The 24,895-nt window shown below is 51.9% G+C and overlaps 1 protein-coding gene across 1 annotated transcript in view; it reads right to left on the bottom strand.

Annotated features, from left to right (window-relative positions):
* PRIMA1 (proline rich membrane anchor 1) overlaps positions 1–23,004 on the bottom strand; it is a 59,106-nt gene extending 36,102 nt beyond the window's left edge. The window contains exons 1-2 of the mRNA XM_063088491.1: positions 22,912–23,004; positions 15,772–15,907 (exon numbers count right to left, since the gene is read on the bottom strand). Of these exons, the coding sequence (XP_062944561.1) occupies positions 15,772–15,907; positions 22,912–23,004 (229 nt within the window). The remainder of the gene's footprint in view (positions 1–15,771; positions 15,908–22,911) is intronic.
* Positions 23,005–24,895: the final 1,891 nt, after the last annotated feature.

Raw genomic sequence — 24,895 nt, 5'->3', positions numbered from 1 at the left:
CAGCGCCTGGCACGCAGGTGCTCAGCACGTGTTAGCGATTCAGTCAACATCCTTGCACAGCAGCAGCTGGCCCCAGGGCCACCAGATTCTTGGGAGACACTTGTTGGCATCAACCCGCATCTTCTTATCTCCACCCTTCAACTCCTTCCTTCTCCCCATCCTCCTCCATCCCATCCTGCTGGCTTTGTTTCTGAATTGCCTCTGGGACCTGTCACCTCTTTCCCCGTCACTGCCTCAGTCCAGGCCCCCTCTTCTATCACCTGCACAACTGCCATAGCTTCCTGACTGGTCTCCACAACCCTGTTGCCCGTCCACTCCATTCTCCTCTCAGCTGCCAAAGACAGTTTAAAAAAGCACATCTGTTGGCATCACCCCCATGGTCAAAATCTCTGTAATGGCTTTCCATAGCACTTGGAAGACGATCCAGCTCTGTACTATGTAAAGTGTGGTTTACAAGGCCCCGGGGGATGGGCACTAACCTCCCCAGTCTCACCTTATACCACTCTCCCCCCCATCACTATGCCCAACAACGTGGTCTTCTTTGGGCTTCTCAGACCCTGACAGTTGTTCCACCACAGGGCCTTTGTACGTGCTGTTCCCTCTGCCCGGACTGCTCCCCCCAGTCTTCACAGGGCTAATTCCTTCTCCTCCTGCAAATATCAGCCAGCTCAGAGGCCCTCCCCAGCCACTCTATTGAAGGTAGGGACTTCTCCATACTCTGCATTTCCGCCCTGCAACCCCCCCTGTATCCCCAGCTCCTACCACAGCATCTGGCCCAGAGGAGATGTTCAATAGATGTTTGTTGAGTGAATAAATGAGAGAGTAAGGGAATAAACGTCTTGACACTTGCAGTGATCTCCCACTGGGCATCTGGATTCTAGTTTTATTTGGTTCTTGACTAAGAAAGTCAGAAGAGTTTTGGGTTGTGAGCTTTTTTAGCAGAAACCAAGAGCGGCTTCTTGCTTCTGAGCATATTTCACGTCTTTATTGCTTTTTCCCATTTCATTTGCCAGCACTGATTTGCTTCAGAGAAAACTATCACCATGTTTCTTACTGACTTTTACTCTCTTCCCGTATCCACAGAAATGACCTCCCACGATGGCACATGTGCCTCTGTCTGGGCCAGGGCCTGGGCACCGGTACGGAGGCCCAGGAAACAGCTCTGGGAACTGTAGTCCCAGGTCCTGTGGAATGCAGGTGGGGACAACACGGGCTTCTCAGCCCAACCACAGCACTTCATGACAGTGACGAGGGACCCTGGGCGTCACACCCGGAAGCACTGGTGTGATGGATGTTCATCTCCCACCAGCAGATGCATAAATCATTCCCCACCTTTTCATTACCTGGTCATGTGCAGGCTGCTTCATTAAAGCCCTGTTGGAGTCACAGTTGTCACTCACTGGGGCTGCCTGGGAGATGACATCAGAAGGCTCTGTCCTGGCTCCAGCACAGCTCCTGCCACCATCCCTGGGGCTCCTCTGGGAAGACCCACTGGAGCAACTGTAGGGCCCAGCCACCCTCTATGCTCCCGGTCCTGGCACCCCCAGGACACCACCCATCAGAACCCGGCTTGCTCAGATGTGCGGTAGCCTCCTCTCCAGAACCTGGCCACTTTCACCTTCTGCTGATGCCAGCTAGTCCCAGGGACCATCGCCTCTCCCCTGGATCACTGCAGCAGGCTCCTAACTGCTCTCCTTCTGCCTGACCCCTGGGATCTAGCCTCAACACAGCAGCCAGAGCGACCCGATTAGGAGCAAGTCAGATGGTGCACCTCCTTGGCTCTAAGCCCTACACAGGCTCCCCACTCCATGTGGAGTGAAGAAATACTCTTGCAGTAGGTGTGCAGGCCCCACTCCATCTGCCCCTCTGCCCTCATTTCCTACTCTCCCTCCATGCCGCTCCAGCCACGCCAGCTTCTAGCTGCTCTTCAATCACCCCAGCTGAGTTCCTGACCCTGGGGCCTCAGCCCTGGCTGTCCTCTCTATCGGGGACAGTCCGCGGGCACCAGCCTGCTTGGCTCGCTCACCTCCTCCAAGCCTTCGCTTGAAGGCAATCTTCAGATTGCAACCCCGCCCAACCCCAGCATGCTCTGAGTCCCGCTTTCTTTTTCCCATAGCACTTGCCCCTCTAGCAGACTACAGCTCCCAGGTTATCATGTCGATTTCTTCCTTGTCTCTCTCCTCCTGCCACAATGTCAGCTCCACGTCTATTTTGTTCTATGGTGTATCCCAAGTCCTAGAATATAGAAATGCTCAAGAAATGTCTGAATGAATAAAAGTCTGCCTGCCTGGCATTGCCTCTCCCAGCCTCTGCTCCCGGCTTCCTGGGGATTCTGTCTCTGAACCCCCATCAGGTATACGCCTGTGACAGCGCTGATCAGACAGTACACTGGGGTCCTTGGTCACCCCGGCCAAACTCACACCAGCTCTCTTACCCTTGGCTCATGCTGGTCCCCACGCTGGGAGGCCAGCTCATCTTCCCGAGGCCCCGGATCTCTCCCCACCTTCCAGGACCACAGTGAGCCCCGCTTCCTTGCCAGCCTCCACCAGGAGCACAGCCTCTTCCCCCTCCACCTGGAGCGTCACTCTCCCATCTCAGCTCAGCCAGCGCCTCGTCCAGGACACGTGGTCAGACGCTTCTCGCCTCAGCTGACCCCGGGGACTCGCGGTGCTCCGTTGAGCCTGCGATTCCTGCGTGTTCTGCCTCCCCTGGCTGTCCACAGGCATCTCAAACTCCACATGAGAAAAAACAGAACCTGCCTCATCCCCCATAAACTTTCCCTGTGGGTCCACTGTGTCTCTCCACTACGTCATCCTCAGTCCGTGACCACAGTGTAGTGCTTGGCACACTCGGAGCTCTATAAATATTTGTTGAATGAATAAATGTTTTGAGTGATTTACTGCTCTTTGGATATATAAATTAGGTGTCCCTGTGATAGGAGAACACTTGCTTAAATGCCGAAGATGTACTTTCTTGACTGGGAGGGAGAGGTGTGGACTCCTAGCTGGAGCCCCAGAAGATACAGAGCCATCTGGGCATGACTAGGGGCAGGGTCACCTATGGCAGCCACCATGGAAGAAGGTGGCAGCCTGTAGCAGATGTGGCTGGTGTCCTTCCAAGGCACACTGGTTGGGCTACCAGCTGCCGATGCCGCTTCCCTGTCTAGGGAAGTAATACTCTGCACTCTTCCCGGGACCAGCTCCCAACTGTGACTAGTGAAAGGTGGTGCGTAAATATCGCAGCTCCTGCTCCTGGCGCGGGAACTCTCAGGAGTGCGTTCCATGCCACCTCCCAGAGCTCCCCAGCAGGACTGAGCTCCAGCTGCCCACTGTGCTAATTAGCTTGACATCGCACCCTTCATGCATTTATAATTGAATCCTTGTCTCCAAGTCTGTTCCTGGAGAAACCCAAACAAAGACCTGGTCCCCAAAGCTCCCGAGCCAATAGCAGTCTCTTAAAAAATGTTAGTCCCCTCCTAGTTACCCTCTTTCTCCTCAGGAATTTACCTTTCATCTTCATCATAGTCATGCATGCATTCATGTATGCAAACATCCCACGTGTCCAGCCCTGTGCTGTCTCTGGGGACAAAGATGCATCAATAGTCCCTGTCCTCAGGGATTGGACTGACACTTAATAGGTCAGACTGCTTGCTGTGTCCTGGACACCAGTGGGACATCCTAGATGAATTTTGCAGTAATATGAAATAGCTACCATTGACAGGGTGGGTGCCCTGTGCCAGGCTCTGATCTCAGCACTGTCACATATTAACCCATTTGACCCTCTCAACAGCCCTATGAGGAAAATCAGGTCCACGTGACGAGGGGGGGGCTCTTTTCCAAGGCCACAGCATGTCACCAGGGTTCCAAAACACTCAAATTAAGGGGAACAAAGTACAGGTCTTAGCTTGCTGAATCAGTACCATGGGAATAAGGCTGCAAGCGAATGTGTTCTTGCTTCAGTCTATGTCCCTTCAGACATTCTCTCTCCCCCTCAATGATCAATCACTTTGGGGAAACCAAGTCAGCACCCAAGACCTCCAATCCTAGCACCACTGGTTCCTGGGGCCCTTGTGTTGCATCCTGGCAGCCCCTCCAAAAGCCAGCTGGAAGTTCTCTTCCCCAGCAATTACTCTTCCTAAGTAATTTATTTTAATTGATGGTTTTCTAATTTGCCTTAATTTATAATGTGTAAAATGAGGTTAGTGACATAAAACAGAACCCACAATGAAACTAGTAAGAAAACAAGAAGCCAGATGTCCTTATCACCTGGGACCACGCATTTTCCTCCACGCCTCCTGGTACTGTGCAGAGAGGGAATCGGCCACTTACAAAGGCCACAGGGACTACAGGTTTATATTTTTATTTAAAAAAAAGTCTTTTTTGGGCCGAGCCCGTGGCGCACTTGGTAGAGTGCTGCGCTGGGAGCGCGGCAACGCTCCCGCCGCGGGTTCGGATCCTATATAGGACTGACCAGTGCACTCACTGGCTGAGTGCCGGTCACGAAAAAACGACAAAAAAAAAAAAAAAAAAAAGTCTTTTTGTGACCGGTAAGGGGATCACAACCGTTGGCTTGGTGTCGCCCGCACCGTGCTCAGCCAGTGAGCGCACCGGCCAGTCCTATATAGGATCCGAACCCGCGGCGGGAGCACCGCTGCGCTCCCAAGCGCGGCACTCTCCCGAGTGCGCCACGGGGCCGGCCCAGGACTACAGGTTTTAAAAGAGCAGTTTTTCAAGAGACGCTCGTCTATTGTTGCTACTAGGGTAGGGAAGGAACATCTCCTCATGGCTAAATGAGATGAACCATGTCCTCAAACCACTCTCACTTGAGACATGGCTCAAGCTGTCTTCTGGGTTCGGGGAACAGCACAAGCAAAGGAAGCCAGTTCAAAGACCTCGTCTGGGTCACAGATACTTCACTTTTTTTTTGCAGGGGGGCGTCAGCTGGCAGTTAAAGGGATCCAAACCCTTGATCTTAGTGTTAACAACGCTGGGCTCTAACCACTTAGAAAACTGGCCAGCCCTCAGGTCGGATGACGGGATGGTGCATAACCACCTCCAGCCTCCCAGATGCTGGCATTGGGTGATAACCAAAGAATTCCTGACTCTCCTCACAGCCTCCCTCTCTCTCTCCTGCCCACCCCAAGGGTGCACAGCCAAATGAGTTTGCCTCTGCCCGCTGCAGACACACCAGTGATTTCAACCTCGGGACAAAGCCGGGGGTCTCAAAGGTAGGGCCTTGTCCCACTCGTCACGGCATCCTGGGCTTTGCAGGGAGCACAGCATATAGAGTTCAGCAAACATCTGGTGAATGCACTGCAGGCTCCCCTCAGCCTAAAGGTGAACGAGTCTACCTCCATCCCTACACCTGGCAGGGAACCCTTGCAGATGTCCCCACTTAACTTTTCCCACTGACGACAAAATCGAACCCAGTGACTGGGTTTCATGCCCTCAATGCAGATGGCCAGGTCACTCTCGGGGGCCCAGCAAGGAGAAATGAAGGAAAGTAAGACACAGCTGATTAAGGATAGGGGCCACATCTTCCTCATTTTCCTCTCTGCCTAGTGCCTGGAACACAGCAGGCAGGTGAATGAGTGAATGAATGAATGAACAAATGACAGGGCATCAAGTTCTGGAGCCCACTGATGGGCAGGGGAGCCCACAATTCCTGAACTATGTTCATGTTACCATGGCCAACTTCTGCAATAATTGACAAGATCCTCCAGGAAGGGAAGGTTGTGCCCTCCCACCCTGCAGGACCCCCTTCCATTATGGGGACCAAACCTTCCAGGCACCTGCCTTGTGCCAGGCAGTGGGCTGACCCTACACACACCCTCTCAATTCTGCGAAGCATCATTTCGAGTAGAAGATAAGGAAACTGAGGCTCAGACTGCCTAAGAACACCCAGGTTTATATGAAATATCCGGAACAGTCAAATCCGTAGAGACAGGAAGCAGACTAGTGGTTCTAAGTGCTGGGGTTTCTTTTTGGGGGTGATGAAAAATGCTCTGGAATTAGATAGGGGTGATGGTTGCACAACATTGTGAATATACTAGAAACCCTTGAACTGTACTCTTTAAAATGGTCATAATGGTGAATTTTATCACAATAAAGATTTTTTTTTAAAAAAAGAGCATCCAGGAAGTCTGTGTCAAGGCCTAGGGCATACGCTCTTGCTGAGTGATGGAGTCTGGATGTGTTGTCCCCTCCAAAACTCATGTGGAAATTTGATCTCCAATGTGGCAGTGTTGGAAACTGATTGAGTCATGGGGTTGGATCCCTCATGAATAGATTCATGCTCTCCCTGGGGGAGGGGGGATTAATGAGAGAGTTCTTGCTCTATTAGTTCCTGCGAGAGCTGGTTGCTTAAAAAGACCCTGGCACCTGCTCTCTCTTTCTTGCTTCTCTCTTGCTTCCTCTCGCCATGTGATCTGTTTGTACCCGCCGGCTCCCTGCCACTTTCTCCCATGAGTAGAAGCAGCCTGAGGCCCGTGCCAGATGCAGCTGTCCCAGAATCATCAGCCAAATAAACCTCTTTTCCTTATAAATTACCCAGTCTCAGGTATTGCTGTTATAGCAACATAGAACAGACTGAAACAGTGAGATATGTGTTCCTTTTTTCCACCTGGGTGTTGAGTCCTTACTCCACATAAGATTCATAATTCCTGGAGGGCAGGATCCAGTTGGCTCAAAGTATGCAAGTCTCCTCGCATCTGTGGTGGCACCAGGGGAGCACTGAAGAGGTGACTACTCCTCCCCACCTCCTGACATGCAAGTCCCTGGGCCTTTTGGGTCCACCACAAATCCAAGTTCCATTGTACCTCACCTGTTCCTCTTTTTAGGCATTAGTCCCTTCCTGCCTCGTGCCTCTGGTTTAAGCTGAGGGTCTCCGCCTTGATTCATATGAGAATCACTTGGGGCATCAGGCACTTTTAAAGCTCCCAGGTGATGCCAACATGCAGCCAGGGCTCAGGAGTCCAGTCAAGGCAGGGGCTTCCTGAGGGCAGGGCTGTGCTGGCTCATCTCTGTAGCTCCAGACCCTGCCACGGTACAACCTCTTGGTAAATGTTCAATAAATCAACCAATAACAAATTTGTAGAGTAAATTACAGTATGCTTAAATTTATAATCTTTTAGTATTTGCTGGATACAAATAAGTAAATAAAAGACTGAAACAATTCCATTTATTGAATTGGGAAAGGAAAATTCAGTACTTAAAAAAAAAAAAAAAATCACTTAAAAAAAAGCCAGTAACTATTAAGGGTCTTATGGATCTCAGACTCTCAAGTCTGGAGATGCAGCTCATGCTTACGCATGCACTGTGCTCAGTACAGAGTGAAACACAAGGCAAAGTCAGCCCACTTTATGGATGGGAGAGCTGAGGCCAGTTTGGATAAGAAATTTGCTCAAGCAAGGATTATACTGACAACAGATCCCACTTACTGCGAGCGGGCGATGCACCAGGGTGGGGCTAGGCCCTCACGTGCTGTTAATACTCCCACACCCACCTTTGGAGGACAAGAAAGCCGAGGCTCAGAGAGGGTGAGGGACCAGCATGCAGCTGGAAAGAGCCAGAGCTAGGCCCAGCCAGGTCCTCCTACTCACAGACCAGGCAAGTGGCTCAAAGATGACAGGACACAAACCCTGCCTCCAGCAAAAGATGAACACTCAACACCCCAACGTCCGCATCAACAGCGACAACGGAGACCGGCTGGCACAAACACAGCCCGTGAAGCCAGAAACATTCAAAGCGACATGGCCTGTGTTTGAAGCCCACAGTCCCTTGTCACAGGCTCACACCGTGTCCAGCCAAGGGCAGGGATGGCGCCATTCATGGGCTTTCACAACCCAGTGTCCTGCAGGAAAGGCAGGTCACAGGGACCAGCTTCACTGCTGTCCCACCACTCAGCTTGGTGGGCCCACAAGGGCTGGACCTCCCTTCAGCTTGCCCCAAACTCATCACAACCAGGGAGAAAATCTGGTTTCCACCAGTGAGCGGGACCTTCATTTTATAGAGATGAAGCATAATCAGACCTTGGATTCATGCATAAGCCCCAGGGCGTGTGTCCATAAAATGGCAGCAGCTAAACCAGGCTTGGGGGTGGGGTGCAGGTGGGACTGGGGTGCAGGTGGGACTGAGCTGCCGCTAACCGCTTCCTGGCACACCCCAGTCTGCTCCATCTTCCCATCTGCGAGATCACAAATGTCCTGAGAAGACCAAGGACAGGGAGCGCTGAGGGACATCCTGTGGCTTCCTCCCTTGGTCAGTCCTCAAAACCTGGCAGACTCGCTGCTTCCTCTTCCTGCCATACCAACCTGAGTGCTGCCAACCCTGCCTCCAGAAGGATCTTCAGTCAGACCAGGGCTCTGCACCTCCACCATCACTCTCCATCCCCAGCAATCTGCAATCCACTCTCCAGAGCTAGTCTCTGTATCGTGTGTGTCACCCCCTGCTCAAAACCCTCTAGAAGCGTCTAGCTGCACTTAAGGGAAAACCCAAGTTTCCCTAGACTCTAAGGCCCTCATGGTCTGGGTACTCCTCCCACTCTTCCCTCAGATCTTCCTCTACCGACTACTCGCCTTTAGCTGGCTCTCAGCTTCAATGTCATCTCCTGTCCACACAATCTAAATGGCCATCCAGTTACCCCGATCAGATCACAAGATTTTCACTATTTTTGCAGCACGTTATCTACCTTTTTTTTTCTGCAATATTTTTGGTTTGCTTATTTTCTATCCCACGCCCTCATGTCCCCCCCATGTGTACACACTGTAAACTATAAGCTCTGTGACTGCAGGGGCCCTTCTGTCCAGCTCACCACTGCATTCCCAGAACCTAGCACAGTGCCTGGCATAATATAGTAGATATTCAAAAATGTCTGTAAAATAAATGAGGCCCCATGATGTGCTAGACACGTGCCAAGGAGCTGGGGCTGTTGCTGTGAACCCAGCAAACACTTGGCAATCACGTATGTCCAGCAAAAGATCCAGGCATTTGTCAAGTAACTAATAAAGCAAAATGAAAGGTCCAAAGAGTGTGTGCACGTATGTGTGTGTGGGTGTTGATGGAGGGTAGTGTGGTTTCAAAATGTAAGCAAATTCTCTCACACTCCTCTGTCAAGAGGTGATGTCTAACTCCCTGCTCCTTGAATATGAGCCAGCCCTGGTCACGTGATTCTAAGGAACAGACTGCAGTAGAAGTGACACTGTGTGACTTCCTCAACTATATCATCAAAAGGGTACAGCTTCCACCAACCTTTCAACCTTGGAACCCAGCTGCCATGCTGTAAGGAGCCCATTTCACACAGCCAGCAGCACGTGTAGGTGTTCTGGTGCACAGCCCAGCTGAGGACCCAACCAGCAGCCAGCAGCGATCACCAGACATGAGAGAGGAAGGCTTCAAGATGGCCCCAGCCCCAGCCAATGGGCTACAATGGCATGAGGGACCCCAAGCGAGAACCTCCCAGTGGAGCCCAGTCCACCCCCATGCCCACAACATGAAAGGCAATAATACACCTGTGTTATAACTTTTGGGGTGGTTTGTTCCACAGATAACTATAGGTAACCAGAACATGGACGATCTCTATGGAAGATAGGGAAGGTTTTCCTAAAGAAGGAAAGGAAATCTGAGCTGAGATCTGCACGAGTATAGGTTAACTACTTCGAGGGGGAGCCTGGCAGACAGAAGGACTAGTGCATATATGCAAAGCCTCCGACACGGAAAGGAGCAAGGCTCATTCAAGGACTCTCAGTGATGGAGGGGACAGTCAGGCAGGGGATGCAGCAGGAAGTAATCAGATGGCCTTGAACTACCTCCCTTCTTCCCAGCTGGGCAGCCTGGAACAAGTAACTCCCCCTCTCTGAGCTTCTGGGCTCCTCATAGAAATTGGGGGTAATACCATCTATTACAAGGGAATGTTTGGAGATTAAATGGGGTGAGGAAAGCTGAGCTTTTACCACAGTACCAGCAACTGAAGATTGTTTTCTTTTGAGTGTTCTGGGTGAACAAAAAAAAAAAGCATTCTAGAACTTCCACAGTCCCATTTGTCTCTTTCTCTGTTAAAACTTGGTCCATAGCACAAAGGAAGGAAACCAGGCGACCTCATTCCTAACTCCACCCCGTGCTGTGTGACCTTTGGGGAGTCACTTAACCCATCTTCTGATTTTTCCAAGAATAAAATAAATGCAAAAATAAAATCTGTATCAGTGCTTTGAACTCCTTAAAGACAGGCACTATGGAAATGCAGGCTCACGCCTCTGTTCTGCCACAGCTATTTTTGGCCCCATCAGCCTTGAAAGCAGGTCTCACGGAATGGTGTACGTGCTTTTCCTTGAGGGCTGGTGCACATCTCCTTTCATGGCCTCAGCCATCTGAGTCACAGGCGGGGACAGGCGGGCCATCACTGACATTTACAAGGCAAACCCAGGTCCTGAGCCCTGGTGGCTGCCGTGGGCTCTGCGGTCAGCCCGTTAAGCATGCCTTTGCCTGTGCCAGGGCTCGCTCCCACCCACGCCTTCCAGAAATACCTTCACCTGGGGACTCCGGTTCACTCTGAGGATCACAAGCCTGGCAAGGGCTGCCCTGGAAGGGACACGGGTAGAGCTCTCTGAAAGCCTTTTCTTTTCTGTTAAAGACCTAGGGAAGTCTACACATCCTTCAAGATCCCATTTCATTCTCAGAGTTTCTAGTTTGATGCTCCTTTCTCAGCAGAGAGGAGCTGGAACCATGTTTAAACAACTCTCAGCCAAAAGGCTAATGACCTATTACTGTTACTAGTGTTATCATTAGTATTCCTTATTAGCTACAATTTATTGAGTATTAATTGGGTTCCAGGCTCTGCCCTGTGTTAGCATGACCATATCAAATCCTCAAAACCACCCATAAGAGGCAGGTATGGTTATTAGCCCCATTTTACAGATTTGGAAACTGAGGCTTCGAATAGTTAAAGATTCCTTGCTCAGATCATTTAGCTAATGAATGAGGGTTGGACCCCAGGTCTAGAGTGCAGGACAGCCAGGCCCTGAGCCCCTGCATTGAAGCACTGCCTTTTGAGCACATAGTTTCTGCCTAGTATGGCCTATGTAATTTCTAATCTTCACAGTAACCCCTGGCCAGGTAGGAATCATATGGAGAAACTGAGGTTCTGAGAGGGATGTGGAATGCCCAGGGTCATAGAGCTAGGAGAACAAGGGCTAGGTCTGACTCCAAAGCCCCTTGATGTGATGGTCATTCTCTATGACACTGGTTCTCAAAGCGTGCTGCTGCGGCCAGCCACGGCCAGCCACACCAGCATCACCTGAGTACGTATTAGAAATGCAGATGTTGAGCCCAGCCCACACTTACCGAGTCAGGAATCCTGGCCACAAGGTCCAGCAATCTGTGTTTAAACATGCTTTGCAGAGGGTTATCATAGAAACTCAAGCTCAAGAACCACTGGGCTAGTGCCTCCCTATGGCCCACAGCTTGCAAAAGTTTACCAAGTGCAGCTGCTCTAGGCAGGCACCACCTTGGCTTAAGTATGACAGTTGGGGGCAGAGCTTGAAAAACAAAGGGCAGAAAGAGGAGATGCTGCTCTAGAATCTTCCACATCATAAGAACCCTGTCCATGCTGGAGCAATCAATTCCATCCAAATGGAGTTTGGGAAGTCAGTGTTCTTGAAAGTTTTGCAAAACAAAACAAACGCCTCCAAAATAAACATAACAAAAACCAACTTAAAAACCACACTACGGTTGCCTGAAGAAGGGTGGTCCAGCAGAAGGGGGACCAACTGTTCCAGTTGGCCCAGGACTGAGGGGTTTCCTGGGATGCAGGACTTTCACGCTGAAACCAGAAGAATCTCAGGCTAACAGGAACAAGTTGGTCCCCCTGAGTGGCAGGGCAGCAGTAGGGTGCTGTTTGGATAAAGTGGGATCCTGCCCGCCACGTGGAGGATGCGTAACGATTCCTGCAAACGTTTCAGGTCATTACTTCACAGGAGACCTCACAGGTGGCACGCATAGATGCTTCTTTCCCCTCCCCCCTCCATCACACAAACACATGGGGAAGCCCACGCTTCTGCAGATCAGTGTCACTTCACAGGGAGTCTCCTGCCTTGTCCTCGGGCTCCTAATTCTGGGCCTCTACTTTGGCCACTCCCATCCAGCCTCCTTCTGCTCCTGCCTATCCCAGGTCTCCCTGTGAATTCTTTCACGCCTTCCCAGATCCTCCTCCCTGCCCATTTGGAATTCAACATCCTCTCCCCAATAGCAACCTTTGACCCCCCGAATCCAGTGAGCACTGATGGGCCACTCTTTATTAGAATGATTTCCGCTGGATATGATCGGCAGCAGTGGATACCTGTCCAGTTGTCCAAAATACTTCTCGCTTATGGGAATCCTCAGTCAACACTGTGGGGGAAGGGGTAACCCACAAACCTGTTTTATAGAAGAAGAAACTGAAGCCTAAGTTAACTGGCCCTCTTAAAATCATAAAGAGGGATTGGCAGGGCCAGCACGCCAAACCAGGCGCATGGAGTGGATCTCTTACACCGAGTCCTAGGTCTGTTCATGCCCTGCCCCTGCTGATGAGGACAAGTCCCTGTGTGCCCCTGTATCCCACCAGTGTACCCAACACGGGGCGGGACACAGAGCAGGTGCTCGGCAAACATTTGCCAGGTGAAGGGGAGGCCCTGTGAGTGGCAGGAATACAAGGTTCTGGCCTGAGCTCCAGAAGGACCAAGAGAAGGTACAAAGCACATTCTCTGCCATTTGTCTTACCTGCCCTACACCCTCCCCGCCCCGCAGGCATGGGTGCATCCCCTGTCCTCCCTGCCCAGTGTCCGGGTCCTCATCCTTGGGTTATAGCCCTGCTCCCCAGCGTTTCCCTTGGGAAACCAACACTCCTTAGTCCCTATCCATACACACCAACTCCAGGGGTGGTCACATGGCCTACATCTGACCAACCAGCATACTCTATCCCATAGGTCACCACAACTGGTCCAAGGATGGACATGTGACCCAAGCTGGTCCAATGAAAGTCAGCTCCAGGACTTTTGTTGGACTACTGGGAAAGAGAAGCTTTCTTAGAAGACAGATCACTGATTGAAGGTGATGGAATCCTGGAGCCTGGGGCCAAAGGCACCGGGCCAGTCTAACAGAAAAGGCAACCCAGGAGAAATCAGGAGAGAGACAGGGAGAGAAACAGAGACAGGCAGAGAGAGAGAGAGACAGAAGTCCAATACCATCATCATCTGAAATCCAGCAGATACACTGCTGGTATATCCTGATTTATAAGCCAACAAGTTAAACTCTCTCCCTATTTTTTTATATTGCTTAAGCCATTTCAAGGTGCATTTCTGCTACTTGTAACTGGAAAAGCCCTGCTGTAGTATCAAACCACACACACTCTCCTCTCACCCAGGAGCACCTCCAGGCCCAAAGCTCAACATAAGACCTTTAGCCTCTCCATCCACACCAAGCACTATCTGGCCTCTTCCCCTTCTCTGCAGCCCCCAGCCTGGCTTCAGGCCCTTGTGGGTCTGAGGTCTGAATTATCTCAAGAGTCCTCCACTTGACTCCAGTCTGCCAGCTCACCCTCTACGTTGTCAACGAAGTTGATCTTTCTGAAACAGACAATGCAGGATCATGTCACTTTTTTGCCTAACACCTTCGTGGGCTCATCACTGCCCACAGCAGTCTCCTAAAGGATGGAGCCCGTGTCCCTGCAGTCACATGAGCTGATTTTAGGTGGTACAGGGACCCAGCACTCAAACACATCAGAACCTATAACAAGAAACTTAGGCCCCTTTGATTATCTTGCCAACTCTCTGATCACTTTACGGAGAAAGTGTCAACCTTGACACCTCCTCTACCACTTGCCACTCTCCCTTTTTGACAAAAGGAAAGAAGCTTCAAGCCCAGAAGCCTCCGCAGAAGGCCAGAATTTTAAAACACTGGTTTATTTTCGTGGCATTTATTCTTCTGATCACCTTCTATTTATGGAAGTATACTGGTTTCTCATTTACATAGTTTTATAAAGCTTTCTTTGGAAATTAATTTGTGTAAACACGAAAGTGACTCTACTTAAAAAAATAAGGCAAATAAAAGATGGTACTTGAATATGGTGATCCTGGCAAACAGTGACCCACAGGATGAAAGGTGATCTACTCAGCCAGGCACACCAGGCCCTTCAAGGTCTGCTCCACGGCCACCACTCTAAACCCATGGAAGGGTTTGTAAATCCCAAGATGAGTCTTACAGTGTCATACCTCCAAGTCTTTGTCCAAGCTGTGTGCCCAGATGCCCTTTTCCCACAATCTCCTTCTCAACCTGGAACAGTCCATTTACTTAAAGACCAATCTTACTGTACACTGGGGCTATAGTTTTGCCCAGCTACTCTGTCATTTCCTGTGTACCTGGCAAACAATTTCTGTGTTCTCTCAGGCCACTGACAGGGTCACTGACAGGATGCCTTTTTCTATGGGGCTGAGAGATCCCAGAAGACCAGAGCGGGTCCTTCCCCTGGGTCTGGCACAGATGCTCAGTAAGTACAAATTGAATCGAAGGGACCCTTGCTGGGGAATACGGATCCAGCAGATACAAGGACATCTGGAGACAGCACGGAACACAAAGAGTGTGAGGAGGAGGACAGACCCCACAGGACAGACCTGGGGGTTCCTTTGGAAGAGAGGAGGTAAGTGACATCCGGGATAGAAGAATCCTGCAGAGGCCAGAGCAGAGGGCCTGGTAGGCCTCAGTTTTTAACTATCACTTGCACTGGAATCACCTTAGAACTTCTCATGACAACTCCTAAGTCCCACCCCAGAGAATCTGACTCGTGGGCTTGAAATGGGCCTGTGAAGGTACACTTTAAAACAAACGCTTCAGAGGATGCAGAAGCAGGTAGTTTTGAGAAGCACCGGGCCACTGCGTGTCAGGCAGCAATGGAGACAGGTAAGGTCCCAGCAGACAAAATGCAGAAATTCCCACAAACTGCAAAGACTCCCCCAGAACATTACGGCACTGACTGGATCCCAAGAGGCTGGAAACACAGCTTCCCAGAGAACAAGCCTCGTCAAGGTTATTTAAAACACACTCTAAATAATTCAGTGGAGATGTGTTTAATGAGGTAAGTCCAGACCTGATCATGGGCATTCTACAGGCTGGAACTTGGATGACCAATCTAAAACATAGAATCTCCTTTTAGAGATTTTATCAACCAGAAATTGTAAGCAGGAAACTGAACCCCTTAGAGGTCAGGGCTGGGGCCACTTCTGGCTACAGAAAGGCTCCTTTGTTTGAACAACCATCAATCAAATTGTTTGGAGATAAAATCATCCAGGGCAAGCAAGTCAGAGAGGGGTTTTAGCAGAATTCAGTGCAAACCGCCAAAAGGCATCCATGTAACTTTGCTCCCAAAGCCTTGACTTTGATTCTATACCATTTGTCTCCTTAAATATGAATTAAAATGGAAAAATAAAACTGTGTGTGTGAGTGGGGTATTTAAGACCAGTACCCAGTGGCTGCTCCCTTTAAAGATCTGGCCTTCGAAACAATCCAGGCCGAGTCACTTATCAAATGGAGATTGACTTTTATCTGATTAACCGATGGAGAAACATCCTTTTCCATCTCGCAGGAGCACTCTGTGGGAAAGGCGTTTTGCAGACTGCAGGGAAAAGTTGGGCCTGGCTTCCCTCCTGCTCGGCCAGTGGAAAATTACAAAGGAGGCAGGGCTGCCCTCGGCCACGCTCGCCAAGAAAACACGAAGAGAAACCACAAAACAGAGGGAGCCATCACCTACCTGGGGCCGAGAGGAGTCTAGGAGGTGGCGGGGGTGGGGGTGGTGGGGGTAGTGGGGGAGGGGGCCGGCACTGGCAGATGTGTTGGCAGCTGTCGGTCACCTTGGAGCAGGACTTCTGGGGCTCACCGTGGGTCACCTGCGGACATGGGCACATGTACCCAAGAGAGGTGGAAGACAATGAGGCCACTGGAAGCCAGAATGGGCCCAGCCCTTCCCAGTCCCCAGCCAGGCTGGAACCTGGGATTCTTCCCCCAGACCAAGGCAGGGAGAACAGACAGAAGTTGGCCTGTGGGAGGCTGCAGCCTGGCAGGTTTGCAGATGAAGGTTTTCTTCCCAGCTCTGCCAGGTACCAGCTTATGGGATTCTGGGCAAAAGACTGGATGTTAATGAGGTTAACAAGAACTTAAATGTCAACTTGTAGAATCTCCCCATCGTACAAATGAGGAAACTGAGGCCCAGGTAAAGTGGCTGCCCAAGGGTCTCCCACCTGGATAGTGACAAGATATTCATTTTACCTCCTCAGTAATCTAAGCCTCCACTATTCCTGTCTCCCTTGTTATAGCACAAGGCCAAGCCCTGGCCTCCTCTCCAGCCATAGCTACTGACAGCCTTCCTGTGTCCATTCTGGGACAAGGTCCCCCTGTCTTTGGAGAGGAGCTGTACCTGGAGAGGCATCTGGTTCCTGTGTCCCATGTGACCAAAGGGAGCAGAGCAACCTACCTGCCTGATGTTCTCCGTGAGGCATCTGAGTGGTCTTGTGGGAAACTCGCCCCACCAAACCATCTGCATCCTCCCAACAGCCCCCAGGTGCTCCCCACCACTCATGGGATCATGTGGCCCACAAGGCCCTGCACGGGGCGACTGCTGACAACCTCTGCGGTCCCCCTGGGTCCCAGGCCCTCTCACCTCCACCCTGCCCGCTGGGCCCCCTTTCAGTCCTGCACCCGGGCCTTTGCAAGTGCTGCTCCTGTGGCCGAACGGGCCCCCAGCCCCACCCCTGCTTTGCCCATTACTCAGCTCGGCTATTACTTCCTTGGAGCAGTGTCTCTGACCTCCCTGGCCAGGTCAGATCACCTTTTTATAGTCTCTCCTGGTAGCAGGTTCCACTCTCTGGGGAGAGAAATCTTTATTTGGGTGATTGCTTGGTTTATACGTGTCTTCACCCTGGGACTGGAAGATCTACAAGGGCAAGGGCCAGACCTTTTGTTTTTCTCTCTCTCACTTATAAACCAGCACCTAAGGGCATGCCTAGAATTCGATAAATACTTGGTGAATGAATGAATGAATGAATAGTGAAAACTGGACCAGAATCTATGCATCTCAAATCTTGATCTGGTGTTTTTCTGGCATCATCTGTACATGATGGGTGGCAGAAGTGGGCTGCGCTTGGCCAGCAGTTCCCAACCCTGGCCGCACATTGGAATCTCCCAGGCAGCTGTAAAAAATACTCACGCCTATGCCTTACCCACAACTGATTAAGTCAGAATTTTCTGCAGGTGGAGCTGGGCCTGGATATTTTGCTTAAGCCTCCCAGTGTAAACTTCTTTCATAGAGCCAGCGCGTGAGCCGCTGGCTTACACTGACTGCCAACATCCTTCCCTATGGAGAATACCGTAAATCCACGAGTCTAGTGTTTTGTGCCTGTCCTAGGGAGCAAGCCAATTGAAAGGCATGGAGGGAAGAGTTGGTGGTCACCCCCCACCACAACAATGGCCACAGTTCATTTCTCTGACTGTCATCTCTGAATGTGTAGAAACCCAGAATCCCAATTTCCCTGCAACCAGCGCTGTGCAGCCTGCCTTTGGATAGCCCATGAGGCCAGGATGCTCCCATCACACTTGGCTGATGTGAAGAGGCTGAGTAATGGCCATCAGGGTGGCAGCAGGAGGTGGGTTGATTTACAGCTCTAACAATATCTGTGAGGCCAAGAGGCTCCTGCTCACCACTTTTAGTGTTTTTAAAAGACCACTGACTGCGTTTCAACCCCTGGAAAGCAATCTTATCTCCCACTGGAAAGACTATATTCTCAGATGATGCGTCTTTTCTCCATTACTTTATGGAAATGATTAACTCTCACATGTCAGTGGTAAATCCACTGGCTTCTCCCCCTGCTGTGCAATTGCTGGCACCCCCATCATTGAGCCTGTCCCCCTCTGGATTCCAACTTTGTCAGACCCTTGGGGGTTGCTCGAAAGCTCCATTCTCCCTACAGCTGACCTGTGATCCGGCTTCTCCACGGCACTCTACCAATTGTGCGAACTCCAATGCCATTGCCAGACACTCTCTAAGGTGCAATTTATGCAAGAGAGTTCAAGAGGAGCGTGTTTGTTTAACCCGGACTGACACAATGACCTATTTTCATGAGAGGATAGAAGGGCACAGATGTATAGCAGTGTTTAATGCGATGAAATTACAGGCAGGAAAATCGGGGCCAAGTTTCAAGGCAGAAGGGAGAGGAAGTCAAGGAGAGCGCTACACTTGAAAATCTGGTCCTGCATAGAAAGGCCCCGCTGAAATGGCAGTGGGACAACGGCTTAACCGATTCTCTGGCAGAAGGATCAGGTCTGGTTGTCCTTCTTCCTGAGGTGTGGGCCCAATTGGGGTCCTCACTGGAGTTTCCTGATGATTTGGTTGGCACAAGCCTGTGGCCCTGAGCCTCTCTTGACCGAAAGTTGGTTATTCAGACCCTTCATCTGCGTGCCAACTTCTCTGCACCCTTCAAACCCAGCTCTTGCACAAGCTTCTCAGGAAAGCCACCCTGAACCCCTGCCCCCGGAATTAGGCCCGCCTGCCCAGTGCTGCTGCCTAGCCTTGCAAACACTTCTGTTTTGGGCACCTTCCCCACTGTTTTGTAACATCTGTCTCAGTTGTAAGCGGGTCAGGCAGGTAGGTGGTCTGTGCTTTATGAGTCCTGAACAAGCATGACATCCCGAGCCCTTCTGTGCATTGACCATGCTCTCATTTCACTATGAGGACAACTGAGAGAGGGAGGTGTTACTATCCACACTTAGGTGGGAAAACAGGCTCTGCGAGGCCAAGTAGTGGACCAGAGCTGCACGGGGTCCAGCCTGCAGTCAGTGCTGAGTGAGGCGTGTTGGGGGACGGTCTGCTCACCAGTGGAGAAACATGGGATCCATCCTGTTCCCAACTCTGGTTCTGCTTGGGAGTTCTGCTGATTGGTGGTGTTGTATTTAGAGCAGTAGAGAGGAAACCTCAGGTGTTGCGAGCTTGTCTCAGCACCTGGCTTGGTTGTTCTCTCTCTTGGGGAGTCCCACAAGGAGAAGGAACTTGCCCCTGAAGTCGTCTGCTCTTAGCAGGACTTGACTAAGAAAGAGGACAGGCCCAGAGGGGCAATGACTTGCCCAAAGCCCACAGAACAAAAGCTGCTGTCGTTACTTGCTGGGTTCACTTCTTTTTCCAGTTTTGCCATCTCCTGCCTTCCCGCCCCTGCTGTGCAGCCTTCTCCTGGGCTGGAATCCTGTAAATGTAGTCGTGGAAAGTGGGCTGTGGCACAGGTAGGTCCTGCAGTCTCCTGGATTCGGTACTGTTGCTGTGGTCTGGGGGACACAGTGCTCCGTGGCTGCCAATTCCTAGCAGCAGTACCCCCTTCTCCAGCCACCATTCCAGTCCTGGCAAACCAGTGCCGCTTTCGGGTCCAGTGGATGCTGCCTCCCTAAATAGCCCTTAGATCCGCCAACTTCTCTCCATTCCCTCTGCTACTGCCCTGAGCCAGGCCACCATCACGTCTCCTCTGGGCAGCACTTGCCTCTCATCTGGGGATGCCAGATAAAATAGAGCACACCCTGTTAAACTTGAATTTCAGATAAATGGCAACTTTCTTTTAGTATAAGTATGTCCACAATATTGTATGGGATACACTTATGCTAAAAAACCATCCTTGGTTTATTTGAAATTCAAATTTAACTGGACGTCCTGTATGTTTATTGGCTAAATCTGGCAACCTGACCCTCACCAACCTCTCTGCCCCTTGCCCTGCCCCTCCCCGAATCCATTGTGCTGAAACTGGACTGAGATTTCTAAATTGCCAATCTGAGATTGTGTCATCTCTTACTTAAAACTGTCGACAGTCTCCGTAGCCTTTAGGGTCAAGTCCAAACTGTGGGACATTATGTTAGTGGTTTAACTGTGGCCTTCCTGATGCTTCCCTCCCTGGGTTTTCCCACCCAAAGCCTTGTTTTCTCCTCCGGCCTCAGGCCGTTTCCTCTGCCCGGAGGCTTCACCGTGGTTTCCAACCTTACTCCTCAGCCCTCGGGTCTCAGCTGCAGCACCGTGTCCGCGAGCCTTCCCTGCCTCCTGCACCAGGTCCCGGCTGTTTGCTCCTACTGAGCTCTCTTCCCTATAATTACTTGTTTAATTATCTCTATGGTGCCAGACTATCAGCGCCACGAGGGCAGGGACCACTAAGCCCCTTGCACTTAACACAGGGCCTGACATACATTAGGTGCCCAATGAATGCTGCTGAATAAATTACCAAAGCTGTAGTGACGGACCATAGAAGGGGTTCAGCATCACTTGGGTCTGGGGCAGCTCCTCGTCAGCACACAGAGACCCATGAGGCCAGGTCAGAGCCTGTCTCCCTGATGATTCCTTTAGGAGGGCGATCACAAAGATGATGGCTTCTGGCATCTTTTATGGAGACAGGCCAGCACCACAGTAACTTGATGAGACACACTCCTGTCACACCTAATAAATTTGCCAGCCTGTCATACTCTTCCCTTGCAAAAAACGGAATCATCTGGAAGTGAACTTAGAAGAACCCTAAATCACAAAAGCTCAAAATCTCAACTCCAGACACATTAAAGAAAAAAGGGAAAAGGCCGAGGAATGCCCCCACCATTGCTTCTGGTGATTTAAATGCCTTCTGACTTTAATGATTACGTTTGTTATCATCTCCCAGCAGCCAGAGGCTTCAGGCTGATTTCAAGGTAGGAACTTGGTGCTTTAGGGGACCCCAAGTCTCTTGTCTCATCAATGACCCCATTAATCACAAGACTTTGTGATGCTGGCCCCGTCCTTCCAACATTTGCCACTCTGGGGGATTCTTCTGGCAAAATGCTCATGGAAGCAGAGATACCTCTGAGTTCTTTCTCTGTATTCAAGAAACTCCTATGACGTGACGGATTTCAGTCTCTCCATGTAAAGGGAAACACATGGCTTTGTGTACTTCCTCTTCCCTCTTCTCTCCTACGTGCTCCTGGACTCAGCTCTTCGGCTTAAAAACCAGAGCCATTCATTCCAAAACTCCTTTTTCCCTTGGTTTCTCTGTCCCTATCATTTGTTAATTAATTTTTCTAGAGCCTCAAGCCAAGATTTCACCCATTCTACTTGTTCGGAAGATTTCTTTTCTAATTGATTTTCATGAAAATGGATTTGTACTGAGTAAGAGCATCTGAAATACATACACACACACACACACACACACAATTGCTTATTAAGTAGTGCCTGGCTGAAGGATGCTGTTAAAAAACCAAGCTGCTTTCACAAAATTATTTCATTTGCTGGAGGGTGGGGCACGGGGTGGTAGTGGGTCTTCTGTTTGGCTTCTGCTAAGTTCACACCACAGAATTCTCATCTTGGAGACTGACAACATCGGAATGTTGCTCTCCACCCTTGCTGAAAAAGTCTTATGGAAGAGAGGAAACTGTCAGCAAACGAACATAAAAACTAAGTAGATTTAATATCTGAGGCTCAGCTAAAAGTTGAGCAAGAGAAGCTGGTCCCAAAACGCTGAAGTATTTAGAAGTGACAAAATCCTGATTCCTGAAGAGGCACAGCTGAGTTTAATAACTGCTGTTTCACACATTAAACAAAGCTGTCAATTCCAAAAGGAAAACAATTGTGAGTGAGACAGAGGCCAGCCAGAGAAGAAAGAAGATGGGGCCTGCTGCTGGGGATTGGGGGTGCTGACCAGTATCAGAGGCCCTGGTTCTCTCTGGGTGTTCACCCAGCCCACCACCCAAGCAGGACTGACTGAGCCGATGCCTGGCAGGGCTGCATCATTTGGGGCAGCTCATGGACTGCAGCAGACGGGCAAGCCATCTTACCCCAACTCTTCTTCATTGGTCTGTCACCCCTCCTCATGGCAACCATCTGAATAGTGCCCAACCCCAAAGTGCCACCAGGAGAACATGAAACTGCAAATACTCCAAGGTGGGTCCTTCAATGCCCAAAACAGTAAAAATGTCCTTCAGAGCCTGCTAAATCTCTAAAAACACAAAAATGTCAGGCTACGCAGTGATCAACAGACTACCTGGCAAGCCAGAGAGAAGAGCAACATGCTATCACTCGTATCCATAATGCAGCAACAGAGACCATTTAGCGTTTATTATGGTCCAGGCACTGCACTGAGTAATCTTTACTTGCTTTATCTCATCAAGTATGTCTAATAGCACAGTCAGGAAAAAGAAACCAAGGCTCAGAGAGGTTAAGTGGGTTGCCCAACATCCCCCAGCTGGTGAGGGGCAGAGCTAGGGCTCAAAATTCAGAGCTAACACCTCCTCCTGTCTCCACCATACCATTGACTGTGTACATTCTGGGAGGTACCAGGGACTATCTTGTCTAATCTCTCTCTGACCCTAAGAGGCAACTCCAGTTGGTTGCTGCCTGGCCTCTGTCCTGTGGTCCAGGGGACCCAGTGTGAGGGATTTATCCTCAGGCAGTCCTGACAGATGGACAGTTCCCTCTTACATTCCCCATGCATAATCTGTCTGCACCCCAACTCCACTACCTACAAGAAACATGTCCCCTCCTGTGTTGAAGACCAGTTTAAGAAGGCCAATTTGAAGTTTACTAGTGGTTCTGGTGGGAAATAAAGAATGTATATTCTTGAGATCATTTTTCTTTTTAAGTTTCTTTTCCCGGAATTTCTGCAGTAGAATGTTACCCTCAGAAGGTATTCCCTAAACCCCCTTCTATTCCAAGGCCCTATTTTACAGGCCTGAGGCGACAACTGAAGCCTCCCCCTGGAGTTTCTTATCTTTTCCGGGCCAGGAGATGCGGGGCCCTAGCAGCTTTTCTTTTCCCAAACTCTCCCCGGGACCAATCAGTGGGCCAGCCTCAGGAAGCCGGGGTTTTTCCGGGAGATCCCTGAGCCAGCGCGCAGCCCGCGTCTCTGCTCACCTGCACGAAGCCCCAGAGCGGGTGGAGCGCGCAGTGCAGGAGCAGCGAGGACCAGCAGCAGCCACGGCGCAGCACCAGGTCCCGGAGGAGCATCTCGGCCCGCGGCGCCCGCTCGTGGGGCGAACTGTCGGGGAAAGCAAGGCTCGGGTCAGGCGGACACCGGGCGGGCACCATCGCCGCTGCGCACCAGTACACGTACCAGTTCGGATCGGCTGGGCACGCCCCGCACTCTGGCCACCCTCGTAAACCAAGCCTGCACCTCCACTCCAGCTTGCACACTCACTGGCCCTTCGTGTAACTCAGAACTCACCCCCTATTCTGGTGCACACCCTCAGAACTCCGCGAGTACACCTTAGCCCCGTGCACACCCCCAGAATACTGCGTGCACACCTTGGCCCCACGCACACCTCCAGAAACAGCCAAGCACACTTACTGAGAGCCCCATGCACTCCCTAGAAACAGCCATGCACAACTCACTCTCTGTTTGTGCGCACACTTCAAACCCGGCGGGCGCCACTCACCCGGAGCGCACACCCACAGAAACAGCCGTGCACACCCACTGACCCCCGTGCACACCCACCGACTCCTGCCTGCCCACTCGCTGACCCTGCAAGCACAGCACCACGAAATCACAGGCTGCGTGCACCCTCTCTGCCCCGCCGGCCTCACTGCGCACACTGCAACATATGCACCTCCGTGCGCACCCCCATTCCCCACCCCCCAGCCCCGATCTCCCGCTCCAGGGCGTGGGTTTACCCCCACGTCTCCATCTCCGCCCGCACCCCTCCAGTGCCTCACGCCACCTTGCCTAGCGGCGGCCCTAGCCGATCCTCAGCGCGGGGAAGGGAGGTCGGCGCTCCCCCCGCGGCCGCTCTGTTTCCGAGCGCCGGACGGCCCCCCATTTAAAGCCAGCCGCCTCCCCAGTCCCCCGCCCTCTAGGCGGGGCCTCGGACCTCACCCTGGCGGCTGCGCGGGCGCCTGGGGGCTTCACATGCCGGGGAGGAGCGCCGAGCACTGGAGCAAAAGTTTGCGCGCTGCTTGGGCCTCCAGGGCGGCTGAGCCCGAGACCCGGGCGCGGCGCGCTCGCACGGGGCGCAGGGCGCGGCGGCTCCGGCCTGCGCCTGGCCGCGCGCGGGCCGGGAGGGGCAGCACCCCGCGCCCAGGGCCGGGGCGGGCTGCCGAGGCGGAGGCAGAGGGCGGGGAAAGTCTCTTCCGAGGCGCCTGGAGCGGGCCGCGCCGCCCCGGGTCCCCGCCCTTCCCGGTGGCGCCGCGGGGGTGCCCGAGCTCCCCGCGTCCGTCACGCCGGCCCGCGAGAGGCGCTGGCTCAGAGCGCCGGCTCGGGCAGCAGGGCCGCGGGCGGAGGCGAAATAAATAATGCACGAAAAAGGAAAACAGACGTGAGCCGAGCCAGAGCCTCGCCCGCCTCCCGCCCGGGGCTGCGCTCCCGCCCGCGCTCCCCGCCGCCGCCGCCAGCGCCGCTGCAGTGATTCCTCGTCTCCATCTAGCGAGGCTATTGTGTATTGGGCGCTTAATAATTTATTTGTTCACCCTGGAGGCCGAGGACTCCCATTTCCAGGGGGTCTCGCTCCTGGCTCGCCCTTCCGCCGAGTTTCTCCCAAGGCTGCGGGAAGGCGGCAAGGACTGACTTGTGCAGACCCCTTTTTGCGCACCGTCTTCCCGGACTCTACCCCACTCGCCCGCTCCGCTCCCGGAAGGCTCTCCGGGTGCCCACGGTGCAGGCCGCCGCTCCGGGCGCCAAGTGCCTGGTTGCCTTGTTTCCCCTTTGCAGCCCCGGCAGCGGGACCCCTCCTGCAACACTGGACTGCGTCCGGGAAGGACCTGGGGAGAAGCTTTCTGCACTGCTTTTCCTCAGCCGCCTGCAAACTCCTCTGTTTCGAGGCTAGATTATCAACAAGTCGGTTATGTCTCTTTCAAACAAGCTGTTCCTGTCCTCCCAGGCAGCATCACGCACCGCGCGGCCGCT

This window comes from Cynocephalus volans, chromosome 3, assembly GCF_027409185.1.
Source record: "Cynocephalus volans isolate mCynVol1 chromosome 3, mCynVol1.pri, whole genome shotgun sequence".
Taxonomy (NCBI): Eukaryota; Metazoa; Chordata; class Mammalia; order Dermoptera; family Cynocephalidae; genus Cynocephalus; species Cynocephalus volans.
This window is presented reverse-complemented; position numbering and strand designations above follow the sequence as displayed.